Raw genomic sequence first — 25742 nt, forward strand, 5'->3', positions numbered from 1 at the left:
CCGTTTTTTTTTCTGCCTATATCTACTGCTTGCAAGCAGTAGATATATGCAAAAAGTTTTAAAAGAAAAAAACCTTTAACAGTTTACGGTTTAAACTTACCTCGTTATCGTTGCGCACTCCCGCCCGAGAATCTGAAACTGCTCAAAGGACCGCAAAGTATCTTGGGGCGGGCGCATGCGCATTTCGGATTCTCGGCCAGGAGACTAGCGGAGACGCAAGGTAAGTCTATGGACGCGTGCACCCGCCCGGGATCGCAAGTGCCTGCAGGGACAGGAGTCAGCGCTGGATCGGAGAACCGCCGCACCGCTGGAGGGACAGATGAAAACATCAGGAAAGAAGATCAGCTTAAGAGACATCATTTAAGGTAAGTGCTAACATTAACATGGGAGGAAAAACATTTTTTGACTTCAATGTCACTTTAAAAGCCACAAAATATTTTATATTTTCTGAAAGCATAGAATAAAAGGTAGTGTAGTTGCAAATGGTTGTGTTGCGTGATATTTGCACCACTGTTTCTCAAACCTGTATTTTCAGTAAAAAAATAAATACTTAGATTGATTTTCATTTAAATTTTTTTGCAACATTTTAAAAGAGAAAACGATGAATAAATATATACCAAATATGTCAAGCAAACAGTAAGAAATTGTAATATGCAATTAGTTGCCCCTTTTAATAACATTTACAGCTCGTCAGTTGAGAGATTAATGTATATAATGGTCCTAGAATTATTTCTCACTCTGGCATGCAGGACAATACCCAGTATGTGTTACACGATTATGGTTTAGCTAAGAATGTCCCTATGTGCGTACATGCATGCATGTGTGGGGAGGCGGGGTAGATTTTATTTATCTTGTTAATTTTATTTTTTATTTTCACTATCGCAAGGAGACTGACGGCTCCTCTTTATGGAGATATCAGGAGTCAACTAGACCCTTGATGTCACCCTGCACTACTTCCAAGCAAAGCACTGACAGTACATAATTTGCTTATATTCCTGACCAGCCAGAGTATGGCATCTGCACACTTGCAAAAGTGGGAGGACCTGTGAATAGATGCTCGCTGATCCCCCCTCCCCTGTGCCATCCTGCAATGTGTTTCTCGGACTCAGGGTAGTATGTAAAAATTGCAAGTGATGCTTATGGTAAACTGTTTGAATTCTGAGGCCGAATAAACTTGAGGTTAACCCCCTAGGAGGCTAAAGAAGACCTCTGGCACCAACAAAAATTCAACAGTTTCTAACTCTTCCTTGCTCTGTCCAGAACCAATATTAAAAATGGTTTTGGTTGGAGTACCACTAATTAACACTCTAATGGCCCGTGTCATTGGGCTTTTGTTAGTCAGATGGGTAATGCATCCCTATACAAGTCTATTTACATAGTTACATAGTATTTGAGGTTGAATAAAGACATAAGTCCATCAAGTCCAACCTATTGAATGCATGTATATGGTTCTACTAATGTGTGTGAATGTATATGTCCGCATGTGATCACCTTCCTAAGAGTACTTGTACCCCTGTATATTATGGTCCTGGAGGAAATCGTCCAAGCGCTTCTTGAATGATTCTACACTCTTAGCTGAAATAACCATGTGGCAGCGAGTTCCAGACCCTAACCGCTCTGAGAAGAACCCCCTTTGCCCCTTGTGCTGAAATTTTTTTCTCCACCAATTTTAGGTGGTGGCCCCTCGTTCTTGTCATGGAGTTAATTGAAAAAAAGTTTGCTGCTAATGTTGCTATCACCATTAAACATTTTGTACATGAAAATCATGTCACCCCCCTTAATCTGCTTACTTCCAACGTGAACATGTTTACAGTTAGTAGCCTTTTCTCATAGCTTTGGTCCCCCATCCCCTTAGTGCAGGGATGGCCAAACTGCGGCCCTCCAGCTGTGGTGGAACTACAAATCCCATGAGGCTTTGCAGACATGACTCCCGGAGAGAGCTGCTTCATGGGATTTGTAGTTTTACCACAGCTGGAGGGCTGGAGTTTGTCCATCCCTGCCTTTAGTGAGTTTGGTTGCCCTCCTCTGGACTCTTTTCAGCTCAAGGACATCCTTTCTGTGGACTGGTGCCCAAAACTGGGCCGCATACTCCAGATGAGGCCGAACCAGTGATCTATAAAGTGGCCCAATTATAGACTTATCCCTGCAATACATTCCCTTCTTAATACAGGACAGGACCCTACTTGCTTTGTTTACCACAGCCTGACACTGCAAGCTATTCAGCCTGTGGTCTACAATGATCCCCAAATATTTTTCCATGTCTGACTTCCACAATGGAGTTCCCATTAATGTGTAATTCGCTTTCTTATTTTTAACCCCAAAGGGCATTACTTTACATTTATCGACATTAAACCTCATCTGCCATGTAGTTGCCCACTCCCCTATTTTATCCAGATCCTCCTGTAGTGTTATAATGTCCAAGTCCGTGTCTATTACCCTCCAAATTTTGGCATCATCGGCAAACACAAACATGGCTATTTACCCCCCTCCCCAATATCATTAATAAACGGGTTGAATAGCATGGGCCCTAGCACAGAACCCTGAGGCACGCCACTCATGGCCATAGCCCAGTGGTGGCGAACCTTGGCACTCCAGCTGTTCCAAAACTACAAATCCCAACATGCACCTGCTTCTGGGAGTTATGTCTGTGGCTGTCTGAGCCTTGCAATGCCTCATGGGACTTGTAGTTTCAAAACAGCTGGAGTGCCAAGGTTCGCCACCACTGCCCTAGCCCAATCCAAAAAGGTGTCATTTATCGATACTCTCTGTACACGTTCCTCTAGCCAGTTTTCTATCCATGTACACACCATTTCATCTATGCCCATAGACCTTAGTTTGTGTAGTAAACGTTTTGTGTGGCACTGTGTCAAATGCTTTTGAAAAATCCAAATATACTACATCCACCGGCCGCCTTCCATCCAAATCTCTACTTACCCCTTCGTAAAAGTTATCAGGTTAGTCTGACAGGAGCGGTCTTTCCTAAATCCATGCTGGTTGTCATTTACTATGCCATTATCCTGAACAAATTCTACTAAGTGGTCCTTGATCATACCCTCTAACAGTTTGCAAACTACCGATGTAAGACTAACTGGTCTGTAGTTCCCCGGATTGCATCTGGACCCCCTTTTTAAATATTGGAACTACCGTAGCCTTCAGCCAGTCGCTTGGTACTCCTACCAGTCATTAAGGAGTCCTTTAAAAATGAGGAATAATTGTCCCGTTATAACTTAAAGAACTAAGTACCTTGAAATCCCAAATCTGCTTGTAACAGGTCAATTGTAGGTCTGAAGGTCAGCTGCAGGTCAAATGTATCAGTCAATTAATTCTGAATGATCTCAAAAGCTTGTCAGACTGATGCCAACGACACAAACCCTAAGCCAGAGAGAAATATGCAAAGTGTATTGCCTGGTAAGACAAATCAAAAAAACCTTTTATTTTAAATTGTTCTAAAATACTAAAAGTGGGTTGTTTTGCTCTGGATTGCCCCCATGTACAGTCATTGTACATGTTATAAACCAGTCTTTTGATTGACTTGAGGGTAATGTGGCTTTTCAGATATGTTCTGCAAGCATTTCCTACAATCTTTTGGACATGAAATAATTTACAAATAAGTCCAAAATGTGTTGGTTAATGTGATTAAAGTGTGATTTGGTGGAGGGATTTGTAACACCACCTAAAGCAGAGGTTTTTAACTTGTGGGTCACAGCTTTATAGTACTGAAAATCCAAATTCTCATGCCTGTTACTGAACATTTTATAAACATTAGTACTCCAATTTTTCGCCAGTCTCAAAGTAATTTAAAATATAAATTAATGCTTTAGACATTGACTATGGGCGATGAAGCACCTGTGATCACTTGAGTGAGAACCTCTGATTTAAATCTGCTGAACCTTACTTTGTATTGAAATATGGATCAACAACTAATCTTAAAATTGACGGTGATTGATTTAACTGTTTCTATCTTGATCATTATAAGGTGGTGTGTATAGTAATTCCATTCTTCTTTTTTTCTTCCTTTTTTCTCTCCTTGGGTCTTTTCCTATTTTACAATCTTTCCTTTTCTGATGGCATGGATCTGTGTTGGCCTTTGGGATTTTTAGAACCTATTGTGAAGAATGGCAGGCCTCCAACATCTCATAGTATGCACTCCTTCCTCCATCAATACACAGGATCCTTCAAGAAGCCACCACTGAGAAGACCCCACAGTGTTATAGGTGGAAGCCTTGGCTCATTCATGGCAATGCCCAGGAATGGAAGCAGACTAGGTAAAGTTTTGTGTACTCTAGAAAACTAACCGCATGTATAATCCTGAAATGTCTGCCAAGTGTACATGTAAATGAATGGAACAGTGACAATGCAGTAGTGTCATGATGATTGATGCTGATGTTCCTCATATCTATCTATTCCTCATGGGTCTGATCCTTTTCCCAAGGTTTATAACGTGAAAGGAACAAACTACTATTGATGATCTACAGTTGTGCATTCATTTATTAGATATCCCAAAATGAAAAATAAAGCTTCAGAGGAGAAAAACATATCGGTATGATGCAGTGGAGGGGGGTTAGAACATCCTGAACAATACAGGTATTGTGAAGATCTGTAACACATTGTATAGTATCCCTCCACGCGTGCCATATAAGGGTGATTTAAGCCGTGAAGGTGAAACGCGTGATAGGTTTGGCACGCATGGTGGGATACTATACAATGTGTTACAGATCTTTACAATAAATATTCATGATTTGAGAATATCCATTGAGTGCAATGGCAACAGTGAGCCAGTTTGGTCTGCACCCGGGACTGTATTGTGGTGTAAAGCTGTGCATACGGAATTTTTAGCAGTGCTTTCTCATTGTCTATCCAACAGTTGGATAGAGATGGGCTTATTAGTATACTGCTGTTTCTGTCCGTGGGTGGAGGTAGGAAGGAGACCTGTAAGTCAAAGATCAGGTCCCTTCCCATGACATGTAGAACTATGCTGTGTGGCAGAGCTGAAAGCTCAGGACCTAGATGGACAACTACAAATTCTTTGGCAGGGAACACAGCTCTTGCATTTGTATTTCATCTGTGTTTTTAGCTGTTTGCCTGGGTTTCAGCTTTAAGTAAATACTAATTGCATTCAGCTAGTGTTGAACATTTCAGACTCTTCACTGTTACTAGTCATGACCAGTGAATCTGTATAGCAACACAAGTGCAAGCTGAGGTAGTTAATGACTAATACCTTTGTGTCCAGAATACTTTTTGTGGATTTTGTCCATATAAATCGATTAACAAACACTGCAACAGAAGCAGTCACATTGATAACATAAGCTCACTCCATAAAAATGCAGATAATTGAATTACCTCATGGCCATTCACAAACATACCTAGAAAACTATGTCATAGTGCTGTTAATTATTAATACATCATAGGCACCACCAAGTTCAGCTATATCCCCAGATCCTTTTAAACGGTGCTGCTGTGCTTTATCTCTGATTCACTAGCCTCATTTCATCCCATTTAAAAAAATGCTAGGTGATGTATCTAGCACTCTGTTTCCAGGTCATACACATGCTTTGAAGAAGGAGTCCTCTGTGGTTCTAAAACATTACGTTTTAATGTGATAATGCAGCAATAAATTGGGCTTTTATCTGATGAATTATGGTGCTCTGGCAACATATTCTATATTTCTAAGAGTTGCAAACACTTGCTTTTATCATCAAGTCCTTATCAAGTAGCTTGACATGTTTTACTACTGTTATCGGCCACAGTGTCACATTCTTGCAGCAGTTACACCAGCGACATTACCTGCAGCTATAATGGATCACCAAGGACTGTGCAAATAATGTGATGGTTTTCAATGAACGCGTACATTCACAAATCTTGTTTTAAAACACAACTTTAGGGTCTTACACATTACCTCAAGTCTCTACTCTCTCTCTCTGTCTCTACTCTCTCTCTCTCTCTGTCTCTACTCTCTCTCTGTCTCTACTCTCTCTCTCTGTCTCTACTCTCTCTCTCTCTGTCTCTACTCTCTCTCTCTCTGTCTCTACTCTCTCTCTCTCTATCCTTCCTCTCTCTCCATCTCTCTCTCTCTCTCTCTCTCTCTCTCTCTCTCTACTCTCTCGTGTCTGGACTTTTTCTTCCAGCCAGATCCGATTATATGTTGATTTATTCAGCTCTAAACAGTAACCTGTGCCCCATAGACCATAGGTGGTCACTCCCTCCTTGGTGAACTGGTTTTAGGGGTCCCTCGGACCCCTAACCAGTTTACTGTGTGTGCAGTTAAGTGAAGAATGTAAATAGATCAAACATCTTCTTCTTTTTTTTTTTTTTTTAAATCTTGAACTAATATTTACATTCCAGGGTTTTCTGAAGATGTATTCCGGTGTCCATCAATCGGCAGCAGGTCAGAGGAAAGGAGATCTCGGGTCCCCCTTCCTCACTGCTCAAACGCACTTTAAGCACTGAGGTTGTTCCCACGCTTGGCAAGGTTTTATGTGCCAAGAAAGGTTTGGGAAAGGAGTCCACCATGACATTATTGCCCAATGCTGTTGATTTAGAATCATTGACCAAATTTAGGAATAAAATAACAGTCAAGGGAATTTCAGACGTTTTTGTAGGGTTCGTAACATTCACCCATTTTTACATTGGATGAATGTTAAATTTAAATATTTGACCTACAGGTTTTAGTGATGGTAATTTTTCACTGGATGGATTTTAGGCAAATTTCCACTAATCTGCCTTGACACATAAGGTAAATGTTCACTGTTGAATATTGGGCAAAATTATTGACTAATACACCTCTAAATATAGTAATAAATTAGTTGTGTGAATAGTATTTGGTTTCGGTCATCTGTAAAAGTAGACGTACCCAATCACTAATTTCATATTAGCTTTGCCATGTTAATGTAATTTTATATAAATATCAATATTTGTAAATGTTCAGCTGCCATTAAATAATACGATCTCAAGGCCTTAGTTCAGACACTTTACTTTCAGAGTGAAATAGAAACTGGTGGCAGTTTTGCATTAAAAAAAAAGAAGAGCAGCGCAGGATGTGAATTGTCCGCTGGTAACCTGGCAGACCACGCGTGTCTCCACCTGCGCATTGAACACCCGAAATTGGCCGACCCTGCACATGAGGAGAGAAAGTGTTTTTCCTTGTCTTTTATGCCTTGTCTTTATGCCTTGTCTTTATGCCTTGTCTTGCTGTTAAACCCAACAAATGTAGAGTTAACTGCCTTCCTCTTCCCTCTCACTCTCAGCTAAGTGCAGAGGAAGAAGCTCCAGCTCTATGCCGTGCTTGGTACAGTGCATAGGCTTGTGCCTCTTTTGATAATTAGCAACAGGATCTGCTCCATTTTCTCAGTTTAGAAGAGTGGTGCAGGCTTTAAGTTGCCATTTATTCCCCCTTCCTCTCCAAGTTGTTCTCTGCAATTGGCACTTTGTCACACACTCTCCAAATGAAAACCACAGGCTGCCATGCTGAGGCTCATGTTCCACTGTTATTACCATCAGAAAACCTGTTCTGAGAACAATGTTCAGCAGTTGCCGGTGCACATGTGTGTAGACAGGAAGGGGCTGCAGGAGATCAGAAGTGCTAAGATGAAACGAAGGGTGACAAAAAGGCAAAAGTATTTTATTCAAAAACAAATGTCTTTCAATAATGGGTTGCATTACAATAAATGTAAATTTGCAGGGCTATCTGGGTAAAAAATAAATGCCAAGTGGGCCTGATCTTTAGATGGCACCAGTTTTTTTTTTTTCCTTTTTAATTTGCCAATGTGTCTGCGCAATATAGCCTGATGTTGCCTTCTTTCTCCGTTCTTTAATTGTTTTATATAAAAATTATGTCTTCATGATTCCAAAACTCATAGAATTCCAGGGTACATTTCTTTATGCATATACTATTACCAATAATACTAACTTAATGACGAAAAATTTGTTGAGCAGGGGCACTTCACCTTTTTCTTTCATCTCTGTAAGGCTTTTTTGTTATCCATCTTGCAAATCTTCCAACAGAAAATGTGCATTCTAGTATAATCAACCCTGTGTTATTCTTCATTATCCAGCGCTGTTATTTAACTGCAACCTCTGTCTTCTCTTTTCAGGAAAGCATTTCCTGTCATTTACAAAAATATAACCTAATTCCATTTTCCCATATTACCTGGGTGACAGGTTCTCTTTATGGAACCTGCCCTCCAACACAGAACAGATGTTCTGTGTAGTTCCTGACAGCTGAGACAGGTGGCGCTGTGATCACAGCGCCACGGTCTCAGTGATAACACGGAGCAGATGAAAAACGGACGTTTTTCGTCTGCTCTGCGGGCTCTATGGTGAGCTCATGTTCCACCCGGGCGTCGGGCGATAGGAATTCCACACCCCTGGCAAGCAGTGGGAGATTCCTCACCTGCTCTCTCATCCCAGTCCACTGTTTTTGCCTTTTCTCCATTCCCCCAGTAATGCATACATCTTGCTCACATTCGGTCAGTTAAAATTTAAAAAAACAAAACAGCTGAAGTCACCTGAACAATTCCCCTGTTTCATCACTAACAACCAAATTTTTTCTGTCCGCAAGTGGGCAAAAGTTTGCTAGTTTTAAAATAATTTCCAGGTATATTTTTCAGCCGAAATTAGACCCATAATAATGTTACGATTCATTTTTGCATTAATACTGCTTGGCAATACTCCAACCTATTTTTATGTTTTAATGAGGATTAGAACCTCTGTTTTTTCCTTCTCACCGGTGACAGGGTGTCATAGGGACAAGATGTGATAGTAAATCTCCAATCGTCATAGAGGCGAACCATTTTAGTGTAGTGGGTAATAGACCCTCCTGACGGTTTATTTTCATTGCTGCTTTGTCTTTCTGACCCCTTTTTTTTCTGGTATTTGGTATCCTCTTTGGGACAGCAGTTTAGGGGAACATTTCCTTAGTGGGGGCCCAGACTGCAGGAAGGACCCAACAAAGGTCTCAATTATTCCAAAATAAAGTTTGGGCTGGATTTATTCATAAAAACAGACTTGCATTTTTTTTTTTGCGTGTGATAGCTAGCTTCTTTACAAATCCTGGCTTTTTCCTAAGATACTTGTAATATCATGACTGTAATGCATCAACCATCCCATGTATTTCAGAGCAGCAACATCTCATGTCAGCTTCAGATGTTTCCATTCTTATGACATTTACCAGATCTGTACTTAAGAAATAACATCTCTTGAGCTGACATGGTTTATATGAAGGGGGGCTGACGCAAAGCTGGTTGGCATCATCTGATACACTTTAGTGAATTTATCTTTGTAAACCCATGAAAGCCAGACTGTTTGGGATGTTGATTGTCTAGTGTGGTGTTAGCCATCTTCTAGTTTACCTATGAAGTATTTGGCACACTGGCACATCTGGCAACAGGGCTGTTTTTACTTTTTAAAGGACTGAAATTGATGAACTCTCAAAACTCCATTATTCCCGACAACAGAAATTAAATATTAGTGAAGTTGGCACATAACCGAGGGCACATGAATGTCAGGCGTGTTTCTGCTCTGTTTTGATGTTAAATTAATTCTGTTAGATTTATGGTTTAAATTGTGGTATTAGTCATAGAGCTGCAAGATACTATGAATAACAAAAGTGTGTTCGTTTTACAAGTAGGTGTTTTAATTTTACATATTGCTTATAACAGGGTAAAAAAGCACTTTTATTATAGAAGCTCCAGTTTAACAGAAGCAGAGCAGAGGCAGGTAAAATCACAATCAAGAATCGCTTTTTTTCCTCCAGGACGGTTACACTGGCTCTCACCGTCCTGGAGGATGAAAACGAAAAGGAGTTATCAGGTAACTCAAGCTTTCCTACTTTCTTATTGGGCGAACAGCTCCTGACACCCTAAAAAAAAATGTGCATTACTCATTTACTGATTTTATATAGGCTACAAATGTCTGTGCCCTACTCATCTACTGATTTATGTGGCTTAACCAGGCAGCTGGCACAGAACATAGTAAGGGGAGCTTCTAAAGCATTATGCTTGTTGACTTTTTTTTGATTTTTCATGCCTTACCAGATAAGACATCATAAAGATTTCTGAAAGTGTAGCTCGATTATTTGGCCAATTCACATACAAATAGGCTTACATACTGATTTGTTTCCTTACTTATTTAGGAACTGTCTGACATAAAGGATTAGTGGTTCTTTTTCCCTATGAAAGGATTAGCTACAGTAACCAGATTTGGCCCACCACCACAACAATACTAGCCACATCGTACAGCTTTTTTTATTGCAGGATTGTTACCATGTACTGGTCACAAACTTGGCCATTTCATACTGGTCATATGATGAAAGAATGCATAAGCAGAGGATACCCTCCTTGAAAAGTGCCAAATTAATATTTTTTACTGAAGATAACCGGAATATGCATTTTTTTCCCATCAGTTTGACTTTTTGTTCCAGTTAGTTGACTTTGTGAAAGGTTTACTTTAAGTTGTTTCAAAGCTACTTCTTGTATATGTTGCAGATCAGTATGCTGACTGTATGCATGAGAAGGAAACCTTCATACTAGTCTCAGCTGCTCCTGCAGTGTAAATGGATGGCATGACAATGACACTTCATCACACTGGAGTCTTTTAGAAATGGCACATTTCACAATGAAAAAGGAGAATAAATGGCACTCCTACAATGTATGAAGGCCCTTTTGGCAAACAATATTAGGGTTCATTTATGTACAACTGTAGGTATAGGGTTATCTATTTGTTTGCAGCTGCCACTGGTTTTCATGACTGTCAATTTGTCAGTGAGCATGTCCTTTGGTAAACTTTTTTTATTTTTTCCAGATCTTTTTTTTTTTTTTTTCTAACTTTTTTTATATATTTATATTTATTTTTGGCTAGATATTTTGTTTTCTATTTCATATAATCAATTTAAAGCTGTCTCCTTTCACAGTTGAATTTCTATTAAAGTGTCCTACTCTTATTTGTTTTAAGAGCTTCCTGAATCCAGACACATGCTTCCGGGTATCATTGACAGTATCCAATAGAGCAGCTAGGGGATAACATACATATATTAAAAAAACAAATGCAATTTTAAGCATATAAACCTGTCTCTTCTTATAATTAGTAGTCTGTAATTAATTTTATACTACTGCCTCTGGATTACTCCAGGGCAGAAGGATACAACTTTGCTGTTTTGACGTTCCCGCAGAGTAAAGCCAACGGTGTAGCGTTAAATGAACTGTAGACTCATGTAAATTAATGAGCAGCAGGAGATGTTGGTGCGGTGGTTGAATGAATAACTTTTCTGGGATACAAAATTAAATTTAAATAACCTTAGCACTGTTTTTCATCTTGTTCCCTTTAAACACTGCAATTGATTGTAGGAATAGTAACTTTTTGGAGACGTCCCTGTAGCCTGGCTTCATACCTAGTCATTTTTTACATAGTCAAGCTGACCATATCTACCAAGTTCAACCTATAAAGAAATAATAAATCGAAAACCTCCATAAACAGAACCCTATGTCCACAGTTGATCCAGAGGAAGGCAAAAGGCCCATATAAATCATGGTTCGGTTGGCTCCAACAGGGTAAAAATTCCTTCCTGATCCTCTAAGGCAATCTGACATTCCCTAGATCAGAAATCTCTGGTGCTATTATAACATTGCTATCCAGTTACGTTTTGCACATTTAGGAATGTTTTCAGATATTTTTTAAACCATTAAATGAGCTAGCTAGAACTAGTTCCTGAGATGGACTACTCCACATTTTGACAGCTTTAACTGTGTAGAAGTCTTTTCCCTATGCAAAGGTTAAACCTCCTTTCCTCCAGAGTGCCTTCTTGTCCTGTGCAATGACCTTAAAGTGAATAACTTAGCTCCAAATTCATTATGCACTGTTTAATATATTTATGCATTGTGATCATATCCTCCCTTAATTGCCTCTGCCTCATATTGGCATTATACACTGAGTGGCCAGATTATTATGACCACCCCATCAGTACTTCGTTGGGCCACGAGATGACTCCACGAGATGACTTTGTTGGGCCGCCTCTTGACTCCACGAGATGTTGGAAGGTGATGCGAGGAATCTGACACTGCACTGTTGCCCTTCTGTTGTCTTGTACCAGTCTTGCCACTCTCCATTCTGCCCTAACATTGACAAGTCGCTAACGGCCACAATTCGCACATTCAGACCCAGATTTTCGGCTGACAGTCCAGTCTTTAAATACTTTAACAACAGCTGCTCTTGAACATTTAACGATTTCTGCTGTTTTGCTGATACTCGCTCCATGGCTCCGAGCGCCAACAATCATCCCACGTTCAAAGGCTGTTAAATCGCGTTGTTTACCCATATCTTCAGAAAAAAGAAATCACCTTTTACTGTCGTGGTAAACAATCTGCTTCGCCATTTATAACGGTCTGGCCTTCTAGCAACTTCAGCGCGAAATTATAGCCAATTTGCCTACAAACATCAGGTGGTCATAATAACCTGGCCACTCAGTGTATGTCTTTAAAAGGGTTTCTCACCAAATGTGAAAAAATGAAATTACCCCACAAATCTGCCCCCTCTCCCCGCCATTCCCTCCAATGCAGACCGTGTACAGTACGTACACCAAACTGCAGCCCTGAACTGATCATTTCAAATAACACTTGCAAATGGTAAGCGCTCATTGGTCTGCACTGTCACCTGACCACACTGACCAATAATTAGTGCTTCTGGTGTACAGTCCGGACACCAGCTGTGGTGGTGGGGGAATGTGTTTCTCACAAAGCTATGACCGGTGGGGGTAATTTCATTTTTTTTTTTTTTTTACATTTTGGTGAGAAACTGGAGTTACCCTTTAAAGCATACTATAAGCAAGTAAGTATTCGCCATTCTGCATAGTATAGTAAGGACTAGCCAGAGACTGATCACTTTGGTATAGCTGAACATGTATTGCAATATGTGTGAACCAAGAATCCCTGTTTGTTTTTTCTTGCTAAATTTTGCAATAGTTTAATTCAGAATTTAATGATCACTCAGCATAGCATGGCCCAACCACCTTCTTGCAATAACGCTCAGCTAGGTCTCTGAGCAGTACACTGAGCAAATGCATGTTGCAAATATTTTTTACAAGCAAGTCTCCTTTACTAGGTAGATTTTGATTTCATCTGTGGTGGCCCTTTAACCAGTCTACTGTATGCTGTATACTGTATGTGATTGGAAATTCTTTGACTATTGGCTTGTATTATAGCACAGACAAGGCATTTCATTACTTCATTATTCTCCTAAAACAAGAGACACTTGTTCTGCATTGCATTTTCTTCATTTCTTTAAACTAATTTAGCAGCTTTATGAATAGGCTTTTGCAAACATAAGCAGATTCTGTGTGGCACACAACAGCAATCATTTATATAAAAGTACTGTTTCATGGAAAGCATCAGTGCTGTAATTGCAAAAAAAAATGTAATGCCATCACTTACAGAAGATTCATTTATAGATCAAGATGAGCAATAACACTCTGTTGCTTGTTGTGCAAAATAATTTGACCTTGGTGAAAGGCTTCTAGTGTGTTTTTAATACTCCCTGGTAGCTGAAATATTGCTCAAGGACTACTACATTTTTATGATAAAGACGAAATGATACATTATCTCCATCTATCACTGACTTTTGCAAGCCCAGCCAGAAAATGTTTTCCAGTAAAGAGTTATTCTGGATGTTAAGCAATGCTTGGTATGTTAGGATGCTTGTATGTGGACACAATGTATAATTATAATAAATCGTTCCCCAATCTGTATGTTTTATATAAAGAACACCTAAAAAGATAAATGTATCTGTAGCAGTGTTATTTCTTATGCAAGGTAACCTATTATGTGCTGCTGGTGAAGTATCACCTGGTGACATGAAAAGTTAGGAAGAGCTGTCCTGGCATGTAGTATAGATTGGATGGACATAGGTGAAAGGGATCTTCAAAGAGTCCTTTTCATATTTTATGTAATGATCATATATCCTTTCATTTTAGTTCACACTATTTGGAGATGGTATAAATCTAAGTGGCACCGATATGTTTTTGTTAATCTTAACTTATTCACCAACTATGGTAAGTACATATGCTTGTACAGGACAAAGCAACAGGTTCAGATTTATGGAGAACCCACCAGCAGGGCTTAAACTTGCCTTCTGCTTACTCCCCCCACCGCTCTGTTTACTCATTGGTAGCAAAATTATATACCTGGTACATCTAGGTATCTGGTAGCATGTGACCAACTTCCATCCATCCACATGACAGCATTGGTAATTGGTTGTTCAAACACCCAGCAGTGTCACATGGGGAGAAGAGGTGTTCCTTAGCTCTAGGTAAACTCCAGGTTGCGAAATGGAGCTTATGCAGGGCTAACTCTGCTCGCTTCAAGCAGCCAGAGTGATGGGGGTAGTAGTTACACATAAAGTAAATGGGGGTTACACATGCATATTATGGTTTGGATCATGCCTGCGCTTCAGGACAGAATATTTTCCAAATATTGAATAGTGCTTTATACAAGGTTGGCATGTTAATGCCTTCATCCTGGGAGCTGATTGCTTGCAGGCATCTGTTTACCCCTATAAATCTACAACTGATGCAGCTGAACATAACCAGACCATGCCACTGTCACCTCAAATCAAAGCAATGTTCTCTCTCATGCAAGTCTATCAGTTTTGTTAGGGCTCATTGGTGTTGTTTTTCTTCATTTGACATGTTTGGTTACTAGCATTTGATGTGCACTTCAAATTGCCATTAACTTTAATGGAGTCGTACACATGACAGTTGAGAGGTTGCATTTGACCTGCTTTGTGTTGCACTGCATTTCTTTGAACACAGCAGGTCCTATTGAGGTGCATTTGAACTGCAGGCAAAGCAGATTGACCAAAGCCTTTTATTGTCGAGTGCTGTGCTCTTTTTGAACGAATGCAGTTACCTTTGCAAGCAGATGGCTGCAAAACACTTGTTAACAGTAGCCCTTAGACTGATTGGGAAATAGGATAAGTTTGTCACCTAAAGCCTTTTTCAGGATACGTCAGAAGAGATGCTTACCATATTCCATGATACATATACACTGAGTGGCCAGATTATTATGACCACCCCATCAGTACTTCGTTGGTCCACGATATAACTCCACGAGATGACTTCGTTGGGCCGCCTCGTGACTCCACGAGATGTTGAAAGGTGATGCGAGGAATTTGACACTGCACTGTTGCCCTTCTGTTGTCTTGTACCAGTCTTGCCACTCTCTGTTCTGCCCTAACATTGACTAGTCGCTGACGGCCACAATTCGCATGTTCAGACCAGATTTTCGGCTGACAGTCCAGTCTTTAAACACTTTAACAATGAGCCCCTCTTGAACATTTAACTAATTCTGCTGTTTAGCTGATACTCGCTCCATGGCTCGTGCCAACAATCATACGACGTTCAAAGGCTGTTAAATCGCGTTGTTTACCCATATCTTCAGAAAAAAATCACTTCTACTGTCATGGTAAACAACCTGCTTCCCTATTTATAATGGTCTGGCCCTCTAGCAACTTTAGCGCGAAATTATAGCTAATTTGCCTACAAACGTCAGGTAGTCATAATAAACTGGCCACTCGGTGTATAAGTTAACTAGAGATGAAAATATACATAAATGTGAACTGAAGTCCTCAAAATAAAACAACGCATTTACAATTGTAAAAGTTACATCAAACGTTACAGCAAAAAAAAATCCAAAAACTTAAAAGACTTGCTTACAGAAAATGCACTTTAGTTACCCTCTCATAAAGACTTATATGGAATATTACCTTGTTTTAGGTGTTAAAGGACAACTATGGGGTCAGGGCTTTTCCCCATAGTTCAGCTCGCGGTATACTGAGACGCCGCAGCGGATCCCGACAGCGATGTAGAGATCCGCCCAGCTGCGTGAGTGACAACTGGCTCTGCCTATCTAGAGGCAGAGCCATCTGTACCCGCCCCCTCCCCCGTCCGTTCCGCCAGTCAGCGCTGGCGGAGAGGGGAATCCAGCCCCTCCCCTGTCACGGCAGAGAGCCATGACAGGATCGAGAGGTGAGCGAACCCGGTATGTGTTCGCTCACCTCCCGATCTACTGACAGTCTCATTGTCACAGGTTGGCTAGAACTATGAGGTGAGTGAAAAGCACTCGCCTCATAGTTCTGCTTTAAAGTGCAGTGAGGTTTTTTTTTTCCTGTGCCTAACTGAAAACATTGGTCATTTGCCTCTGCATTTATTTGCAAACGTGTCTGTATATGCACGGTAATGGGGCTTCCTGTAATTGCTATGTCATAAATTACTGTGGTTTTCTTTTCCAGACATTGTGCATGAAAACCTGAAAATGGGATCTGATGGAGAAAGTGACCAGGCCTCTGGAACCTCATCTGATGAAGTCCAGTCACCAACAGGTGTTTGCCTCAGGAATAGAATACACCGAAGAATTTCAATGGAGGTATTATTAATGACATCCTCTCTCTGAGTTGTGTCTGTGAAGCACATCAAAGGCATTTTCTTGTTTCCGTGCCAGTTTGACAGAATACCTACGTTTTAGGTAGTGAATCCTCCTAATGAGTTTTCTTTCACGGTAAAAACAAAAGGCCAGTTTTCTTTGTCATACTCACCTGCTGCAACTTTTTGAGATGAGAAAGAGGGACACTTTTTTTTCCCCCCTACAAAATATGGAGGTTATGGTTTGGTTAAATCCACTTGTGTCTTGTTTTTTTATTTACTCTTTTTCGTGGCATTGGCTATTCAAAAAATAAAATCTTTAAATTAGAGGTTGATTAAAATGTACTTACCAAAAATGTTCTATTGCATAAAGCCTTTCAAAGTACTACTTTTTAAAACATTTTTTATAGAGGTCTGTGTATAAGATCAAGAAGGACAACTAAGAAGGAAAAAAAAGCGAGGGTTTTGGTTCCAAATGAGGGATAGCTCAGTTCTTATTATTATTAGCAGGTTCCAGTAAAACCTGCTTTTTTTTGGTTTAGATTTTCTCAGTTCCCTGATTGGTGTTAATGATTTTAGCCCTCTGGGGCCACCTCTGCTGTCACAGGTGAGGAAATGTATACGTAGACATTAAGTGATCTGTCTGGATTGCTTGCTAACCCCATGTCTACAGATTCCTGCAGACACCCTTCCAGATATGTCCAGATATGTATGACTGCTCATCCTTTCTCCATAGGCACATTCATGCTCACTCAGTTAATCAGAATATGCATATTTATTGCAAAATCTTTTAAAACAAAGACCTCTGTGAACAAATTGAAACCTGTGATACATTGTCTCAAGAAAGGTCTTAAAGCATTTGTCCACCACTGGTATACTGAGTTACAAGTTGTGACCTCTGGATGCTAGTTTGGAATATTTTTGTTAATCTTGAAATTATAATTTTTTTTTATTTCATTTCCATTTTTTGTTTTCCATTCCCATGAATTTTGTAAGAGGGGGAAACCATGCAACACTATAACCCCCGGATTTTACCTTCCTTAAGGTGGGGTGCATGAAAGTGGTGATAGGGTATAGTCCACATGGAAAAAGAAAAATCTGCCCATCTGAAATATTAGAAAACCATTCAAACAAATAGTTGATGTTTCAGCTACACACAATGCCTGCCTTCCTCACAACAATAAAATGCTCACAAGAAAGTATAATATTGCGGGGGAGATATTTTATAGTACAGTTCTTGAAACAATGTACCACAAGGGTGTTAGTGTGCCCATACACCGTGCAAATTTTGCACAGTCGGCACCGTTTTGGCCTGCATCCCTCTAACAGTTGATCGAGGGAGCCGACCAGAAAATCTTCGTACAGCGTCCCCTGTCAGAATACAATGCGATCAAGCGGGATTCCTGGATCAACACGCTTGTAGTGTTGATGGAGGAATCGGCTCCATTTTTCTTTTTTTCTGTACAGCCTGCAGTTTGAACGTGGAAAATAGAGCAGTGTATGCAAATAATTTCAATGTGATATTTATGCCATTACTAATATAGCAAAGATTGGAAAAAACATTCAGAAAGCTCAAACTTTGCTCAACCTCTAGTCTTCATCCAATAAAATGTATTTATGCAATTCTTGGCATTGGATCGATGTTCTGTTCTGTTCTGCTGAAGTGTGACTATGAAATTAATTTAATAATGGAGAAGATGCTACCGGTGTTTTTATTGTGTTTAAGTGCAATTGATGTACATTGGCAATAAAAGTAAAAGAACAGCAGCTGCTACTTAATGGAGATTAAGGAAGATGGCAGCAATACGTTTGAATTGAATGTTGGGTCATTTGTACAATCTTTCGAAAAGTTGGCATAGCATAATATAAATGCATTCTATACATTTTAACGGATGTTTCATATTTTAATAGTGCTTCAAATCAGAAGAAAACATTAGACAACTTAAAAGACAAGAAAATCATTGTCCCAGATATAGAAATGGCAGAGCATAGAATACAAACTTAAGTAAAGATTTTTGTAGTGTGGTAAAGTTTTGCGGTTGCCATCTGCCTGCATTGGGCTATGGTAACCACATTGTGAACCACATCCTTTGACATATATAGTGACAGAATGCCATACAGATGCTGCTTGGACATGTGGTTGCTTTTAAAGTCAGAAAAATGTGAGCAGAGGAGAATAACATATAGCTATCTCTAGACTTTGCCCATGATACCTCTGTTGGGCTGGTAAATGGAATTCAAGGTGACAGCCCCACATTTAAAATACAGCAGGAGAATATAATAACAAAACACATGAATTTAGCAAAGTATAAAAAGAGGTTTTAACTTGACCTAGCCTTATTCCCTACTTAAGGTTCCAGGTAGACCCTTAGTATAGCACTTTGAAAGATGTATAATAGCTATAATATAATGTGATCTTCTAATCCACCTGTCGGTTTTATAGTATATATGCTGACTTCAAAGATTTATTTTACAAAGTAATGCCAAGAACTATGGTAGAGTGTAAAGAACCACATCCTTTGACATACCTTAATAACCAGAGAAAGGATAAAGTTTCCTGATTGGTTATGAGGTGTTATTGCACTTTTTGCTTAATAAGTGATCAGGTCATTGTTTAAAGAAAAGTGGGGTATTTGTAATGTTTTTGTTATTACATTGGAGATTATGTAGACCAGGGGTGCCCACAAGGTCGATCGCGATCTACCAGTCGATCGCGTAGCGATAACTGGTAGATCACACTGTCCTCTCCTCCCGCCGCTTCTCTGGATCCCCGCTGCTCCCCCCAGCGGGGATCCGAGAAGAAGTGAAGGAACTGGCGGCGGGGGAGGGCGGAGCCGCTGTCGCAGAACTAATGAAGAGTGGTGAGTAGAGAGAGAGACGCTCGGCCAGGATCTGACAGCCGGCGCCTCTATCTCCCCTCACTGCTCGTCCGTTCTGTCACAGCGGCTCCGCCCCCGTCCCCCACCCCCCCGCGGCTGAAGTGCTCTTTCACTTCTCGTCGGATCCCCCCGCTGCCTCTGCCCGGGAGAGCAGGGGGATCCAGAGGAGAAGCTGAGCCCCCTTGTGCGTGGACGAGCGGCAGAGGATCGGTACATGTCACTAGTATCTACCAATCCTCTGTGCAGGACAAACACTGGAGCGATCGGCTGATCACTCCAGTGTTTCTAAATAACTGGGGACACATAGTACTATGAATGAATGAACAGGATGTGATTTACATCACGTCCTGTTCATGCATGAGTTTCTCAATGGGGAGAAGCACTGTGTACAGAGGCTCCTCCCCATTCAGAAACTGCTTGATAGTAAAATATTTTCTGAATGAATGGGAAGCCTCTTTGCTTTCCATTCATTTAGAATAGAGGCTGCAGAAAAAGAGAATGAGGACTTTGTGTCCTCAATTTCTTTTTCTATTTTAAAAAAAAAGTTTAAAAAAATTTACGAAAATTAAAAAAAATAAAAATAAATAATGAAAAAATAGTAAAAAATTAATTAAAAAAACGTTTTGTTTTTTCTTGCCTCAGGTGCAAAAGGAGCTGGCTACGGCTATGCTCCTGTGGCGCTCGTGCGGCTGACGGCTGAATGTGTCAGACACTGCAGATGGAAAGGTGCAGGACACCCCATGTGCAACGTCAGCCACACGAGCACCACGAGAGGACAGGACGCCAGGACCTGTAGGGACGCACTGGAATGTAAGCCGGCAGACTCCCTACGTTCAGGTGCGGGAGGGGGTATGGAGCTGTATTGAAGTCAATGGCATTGCCCACATTGCGATCGCCCACACTCGGAACGCAGGCACATTAGTGCCTGCATTCCGGTCCAGTGCGATCTGGAAAAATAGTGCTCGCAGAATTTTTGCGGATCGCACTGGACTGGAACACAGGCACTAATGCAGGCGATCGCACTGTGGGCGAGAGGCCTGCCTGCGGAGCCTGGCTGCGGTGCCATTGACTTCAATGCACCGCCACGCCCCCTCCCGCCCCTGAATGCAGGTGTTTTTTCGTTGGTATATCTCAATGAGCTCGTCATTTTAAAAGTAGATCTCCAGACGAAAAATAGTGGGCGCCCCTGATGTAGACATTCCATGAAATGCAATGTTTATGGGTAAGGCCCCCTTCACACGGGCTGATTAGGCAGGGATCTGTGCACAGATCCCCTAATAACCGGAGCAGTACAGATCAGATGTCACCGCTGTGACATCCACGTCCTTCCAGTTTTTTTTACCTCCATCGCAAGAAAAAGTGATAGGTGGACCTGATTGTACCGCCCGTGTGAAAGGGGCATTGGAGTCCGTACTTTGCTCCATTGTGTTGGTGAGTGCTGAACGGTGTGTCCATTGCCTTGCATTAAAAAAGAAGTGTGCAGATAGTGCCTTTGCATTGAATTGAAGGAATGGGTCATGAATGCCAAATCAGTAGGCAGGATTTAGTTAGTGTTGCTGTCTATATTAGAATAGTTTTTCTGTGTTTTTATTTACTTTTTAAAAGCCCCTCAGCGGTGCTTTAAAATTAGATCCTAGATGCCATGAAAGCTAAGCATGCCAGTCTAGCTGCCTAAATTAGGGCACCAAAGTATTCACAACAAGCAGAACGCAGTAATTATAGTAATTTATCAAGCGTTTCTGACACTGCTTCCCATTAATGCTGGGAAGTGCTGTCTATTCCAAACACTGAGGAAGCCCAAACGTTTATGAAATGTACAGGGATCTTTTATGTACTGTTGTGTCATGGGCTTGTTCTTAGGGCATACCACGGAGAGCAGGAATGTTCTAGTCTCCTTGTGATCTTGTCATTGAAACATTAGCTATTATATCAGCATTCATGTAGATTTTTGGGACTTATCTTTTTACATTTGGAATGCTATTTATCAGTTTTCCATTGTTAGGAGTTTAAAATAAAAATGTGGTTCTTCTATTAGAGTTGTTAGCCATGTTTGTGGTGGGTTACATTTTTTTTAGCTTATTTGCTTTCCGGAGCCACAGGTTTTACACATCTATATTAACTGGAATATTGTATTTTATATTGTACATATATTATGTGGTGTCATAGAGATGAAAGTGCAAGCTAGCTACCATAAGATTTCTTTCCAAATGGCATAATCAAACACCACATATCTTTAGTGGGGAATGCCGTCTCATGAATACAATGCTTGTGAAAATACTGCACTCTACTGGATTCTTTTTAATACTTCAAGGAAAAAGCTTGTGGTTTATGTTTCTCTATAATGGGTTGTTTTCTTACGGAAGGTTTATCCTTACTGCTTTATAGCAGTGGGGAGAAAAGTGTTTTTAGACCACATTTGCACTACTGCTTTTTTTTTTTTTTTTTTTTTTTTTTAGTGCAGTGTGATTTCCAAGTAGTGGGTTTTAGGCATGCCATCGACATACAACCATTTATCAATATGTAAAGCGTGGGATGCAGGATCTTTTTTAACACACAGCACTAAATTACTACCATCTTAATGGCAAACTGATGTTTCTGCAGAGCTGCCATTAAGTCATTCATTGAAAGTTTTAGGGGTTGTTCACACCATGGTCGTTGAGCTGCATTTTTCTGCACACCATCACACATGTATGGTGTGAACAGGAAATGAACAATAGAAATTACCAGCACTCCGTAAATGAAATTCAAAAAAAGTCCATTTATTTGGACTAAACGTCACACATCGCATAATCCAACGTTTCGGGGCCACGCAGGATCCCTTCATCAGGGCAGAGATGTGACTGTTTTCTGGTGTGAACAGGACACACAAAAAACCATTGTGTTCTATAGTCCCCATTCACATCATAAATGGGTGCTGGTGTGCAGAATAACGGATCAACAGACACGGTGTGAACAAGCTCTGATTGTTTTTAGTGCAGATTGTCTCAGCATCTATCTGCAAAAGTTTTAACGGCAATTTTTTGACTCTGCAAGACTTACCACTGATCATTTGTAAAAAGAAAATCATTGTAACCAAAATAGAATTTCCAATTGGTTGCCCATGACAAGTTTTTGTATCACTTAGCGGAACTTTACCCATATCTTAAAAATAACAAATACTGATTTAGAAATGTTTAGTAATGACAATCTACAAACACATACTTCTAAATAATTGCAGGCTGCCTATTCTTTGCATACCTTTTTTTCCCCTCCCCCATTCTTAACACAGTGGCTATTTTTACTAAGGGAGAATTAATCCTCCCTATATTTCCTGGAACTCTGGCCCATGTGACCATGCACATCATCTTAGGGGAGGAAAATGCCCTTCCCTGAGATCTCATGAGATTACACATGAGATTTCCCACTTGGGCACAATACATAATTTGTGTCAAAGTGGACCAGGAAAGAGAAAAACTGTAAGTAAAATAAAAATGTTTAATGTAAGATTTCATATCGGCATGCAGAGCTGCACGCTGAGGTGATTTTTAGTAAAAAGGGGTAAAGGTCCACTTAAAACAGGTGATAACCCCAATTCTATTAATGTACACTTGTATGATTCTTCATCACTGTTTGTAAGTTGATTTAAAAAAAACAAAAAAACTTATGAAAGTTCTGTTTTTAGCACTTCTGGTTTTATCTAAATACTAAATGGCATCAAAAATCTTTTTTAATTGCTTTAAAGAGACTCCTTATCTCATTTAAATGTAATTATCCATTTGGAGACAAAATCTTTAATGTTACATAAAAAGATAATTGAATTTCACCTCATTATTCATGCTTTCTCTCCTTTAATCGCCATGATCAAGGGTGATAGAGCAGCGTTGTTAGTGAGTCACTCATCTTTACAGCTGACAGCACTCCCTGCCTGAAGCAAATATAAACTCTGGAGGCAGCTGATTCAATATGATGGTATACCGATTTGCACTAGAGTGTAAATCCGTATTATTCAGCCTGCTGGGAATTACATGTATTACTGAACCGACATCTTCAGCCCTACAAGAGTAATGGAGCTCCTTGCTTTGACTACCCCTTGATGTAATCTGACATTTGAAAGTTTATCCTATCAGCATGTATTTATTTATTTGGTCTTCAGAAATATGTAAATTTCATGTTTCATGCAAGACTAAATGCCCTTGCTAATGCTGACGTATAGCATTGTGCTTATAGGAGACCTAAAACCAATGTTGGAAAACAAAGGCAAAAAAACTTAGTATATAAAGTGAAAAAACAGTATGTTGAAGGTCCAATTCATACTTAAATGATCCACTGCGGTGTGTTACGCTGTGTCTTCAAGTCTTTTGCATTAAAGTAGAATTCTAGGTAAAAATTGTATTAACCCTTGCTTGCATTGGGCCTACTCCTACATTGCAAGGGTTCAGTACTTTTTGTCTAGATTCCAAAACACCAAACATATACTCAACTGATACTCCAAGGCGGCTTGCTCTTAGACCGGTCCCTCCAGCCCCTCCGCTGCAGCAATGGTATGTCACTCGGCGTCCTCACGACCAATACACAATATATTGGACGTGATGATTCATGGGAACTGCCGCAGCAGAGGGGGAGCTAAGCGGAAGGGACCAGTCTAAGAGTTGGCTCAAAGGGGCACGGGGAATAAGAAACCCTGTATAAGTTCCATAGTCGGAGCTTACAAGTGCTGAGGTCTTGTGTGAAAGGGGAGTAATTCACAGTCTCCTCTCAACCTGAAACTACCGTGTATTTCTAGGCAGGGTGTGTGTGGAGGGTGGAAAGGGGTGGGCGCATGCGCAAAGGGGAGGTAAACATCATCTGCTCTATGGACCATCATTAAACTGAACCCATTGCTTTGCCTTTTATAGGCAACTTAACCATGGCAAAATTTCTATCCTGCCGCCATTTTGAATCTCATTCTCAGATGTGTTGCAAGTCCCTACCAGATATTCGGTATCTGCATGACATCTGCACACCTGTTGATTCCTAAGCGTGCGGACAAATGCCGCTGGTTTCTGATATCTGGGACTTTGTAAATCTCTCAGGTATTTGTGACACATCTGCACAAGTGCCAATCTCATAGGGCCATCCTTGTGTAATTCTTGCCTAGGCAAGGAATCTGCATAAAAAAGGTACAATTATTTGTTTTAAAAAAATTATTTTAAAAAATGTTTTCAATTCCTAAGAGGGAGTGTAAAGGAACCAGAACATAGTTTTTGAAATGGGTAAAGGTCCACTTCAAGGAATTATCATCATTAAACACTGATTTCTCTGACAAGCTTCATCTGATGAATACATTTGATAACTTTTTCTGTTTTAGTGAACCACTAATACTGATGGAACAACCCTTAGGTAGATGCAATACAGCAAAACAGTTTAATGGTAAAAAAGAATAATCTGTGTAATATGCTTTTTGTCAGGACCTAAATAAACGTCTGTCACTTCCGGCTGACATCAGGATACCTGATGGATATTTGGAGAAGCTGCAGATAAATAGCCCACCATTTGATCAACCTATGAGCAGGCGATCACGGAGAGCGTCACTGGTAAGTTCTGGGAATTCTAGCAGTGCAAGCTGTGCTTTTTTATGCGTTTTTGTTTGTTTTTTCTCCAGTTATGCTCATTTTCATTTTAGTTGATCTATAATGCATTAAAAACATTAACTGTGTACATTTAATCTGCAAACTATTTTTCCCCCCTATTAAATACATTGGAATATATTTCCTTTCAATTACATGTATCTAAACCCAAGAAAGAAGAAAAATATATTGCAGCTTATTAGTCTGCAGATGTGGTTGCTGCATTAGTTTTCTGTTAAGGTTTTTTTTCTGTTTGCGCCTGGTAAATCTGCGAATAACACACTTGGTACTATGGTGGCAACGCTTACTGCTCCATTGTCACTATGGAAGGGAGCCATAGTTGTCATCCTGGCTGGACCACAAACATGTTTGGCTTTATTCATCTCCATTACATGGTGGACGATGGGATTAGCAGGCTACATAAGAAAGATAACAGTTTTTTCTATTTACAGTTCATCTCACAGGAAGTGACACACACTGCATTTATGTCCGAAAATGTTCTGCTTAGGGAAAAAAAGAAGTGCAGCTACCACATCTAAGCAATAGTAAAACTGCAATATGTAAAATTTTTGTTCTTGAGTTTAGTTATACCGTATATACTCGAGTATAAGCAGAGTTTTTCAGCCCATTTTTTTTGCTGAAAAGTGCCCCCCCCCTCGGCTTATACTCGAGTCAGCGTCGTCCAGTTGTCAGGTTTCTTCTTACTTACCTCGCCGAGCGTCGCGTCACTGCTGCTCCGGTGGGCGGCGCTCCGAGCGGGGTCATCTGGCAGTCTCCGGGTCCTAATTTAGGTGGCCGAAGACTGCCAGATGACCCCGCTCGGAGCGCCGCCCACCGGAGCAGCAGTGACGCGACGCTCGGCGAGGTAAGTAAGAA

The 25742-nt window shown here is 40.4% G+C and overlaps 1 protein-coding gene across 3 annotated transcripts in view; it reads left to right on the forward strand.

Annotated features, from left to right (window-relative positions):
• CDK17 (cyclin dependent kinase 17) overlaps positions 1 to 25742 on the forward strand; it is a 139916-nt gene that overhangs the window by 81903 nt on the left and 32271 nt on the right. The window contains exons 3-5 of one of the 3 annotated variants that reach the window (XM_018553884.1): positions 4101 to 4265; positions 16273 to 16406; positions 24708 to 24833. In XM_018553884.1, the coding sequence (XP_018409386.1) occupies positions 4101 to 4265; positions 16273 to 16406; positions 24708 to 24833 (425 nt within the window). The remainder of the gene's footprint in view (positions 1 to 4100; positions 4266 to 16272; positions 16407 to 24707; positions 24834 to 25742) is intronic. The other 2 variants (XM_018553885.1, XM_018553886.1) reach the window with 2 other exon arrangements.

This window comes from Nanorana parkeri, unplaced genomic scaffold (assembly GCF_000935625.1).
Source record: "Nanorana parkeri isolate BGI_ZX_2015 unplaced genomic scaffold, ASM93562v1 scaffold132, whole genome shotgun sequence".
Classification (NCBI taxonomy): Eukaryota; Metazoa; Chordata; class Amphibia; order Anura; family Dicroglossidae; genus Nanorana; species Nanorana parkeri.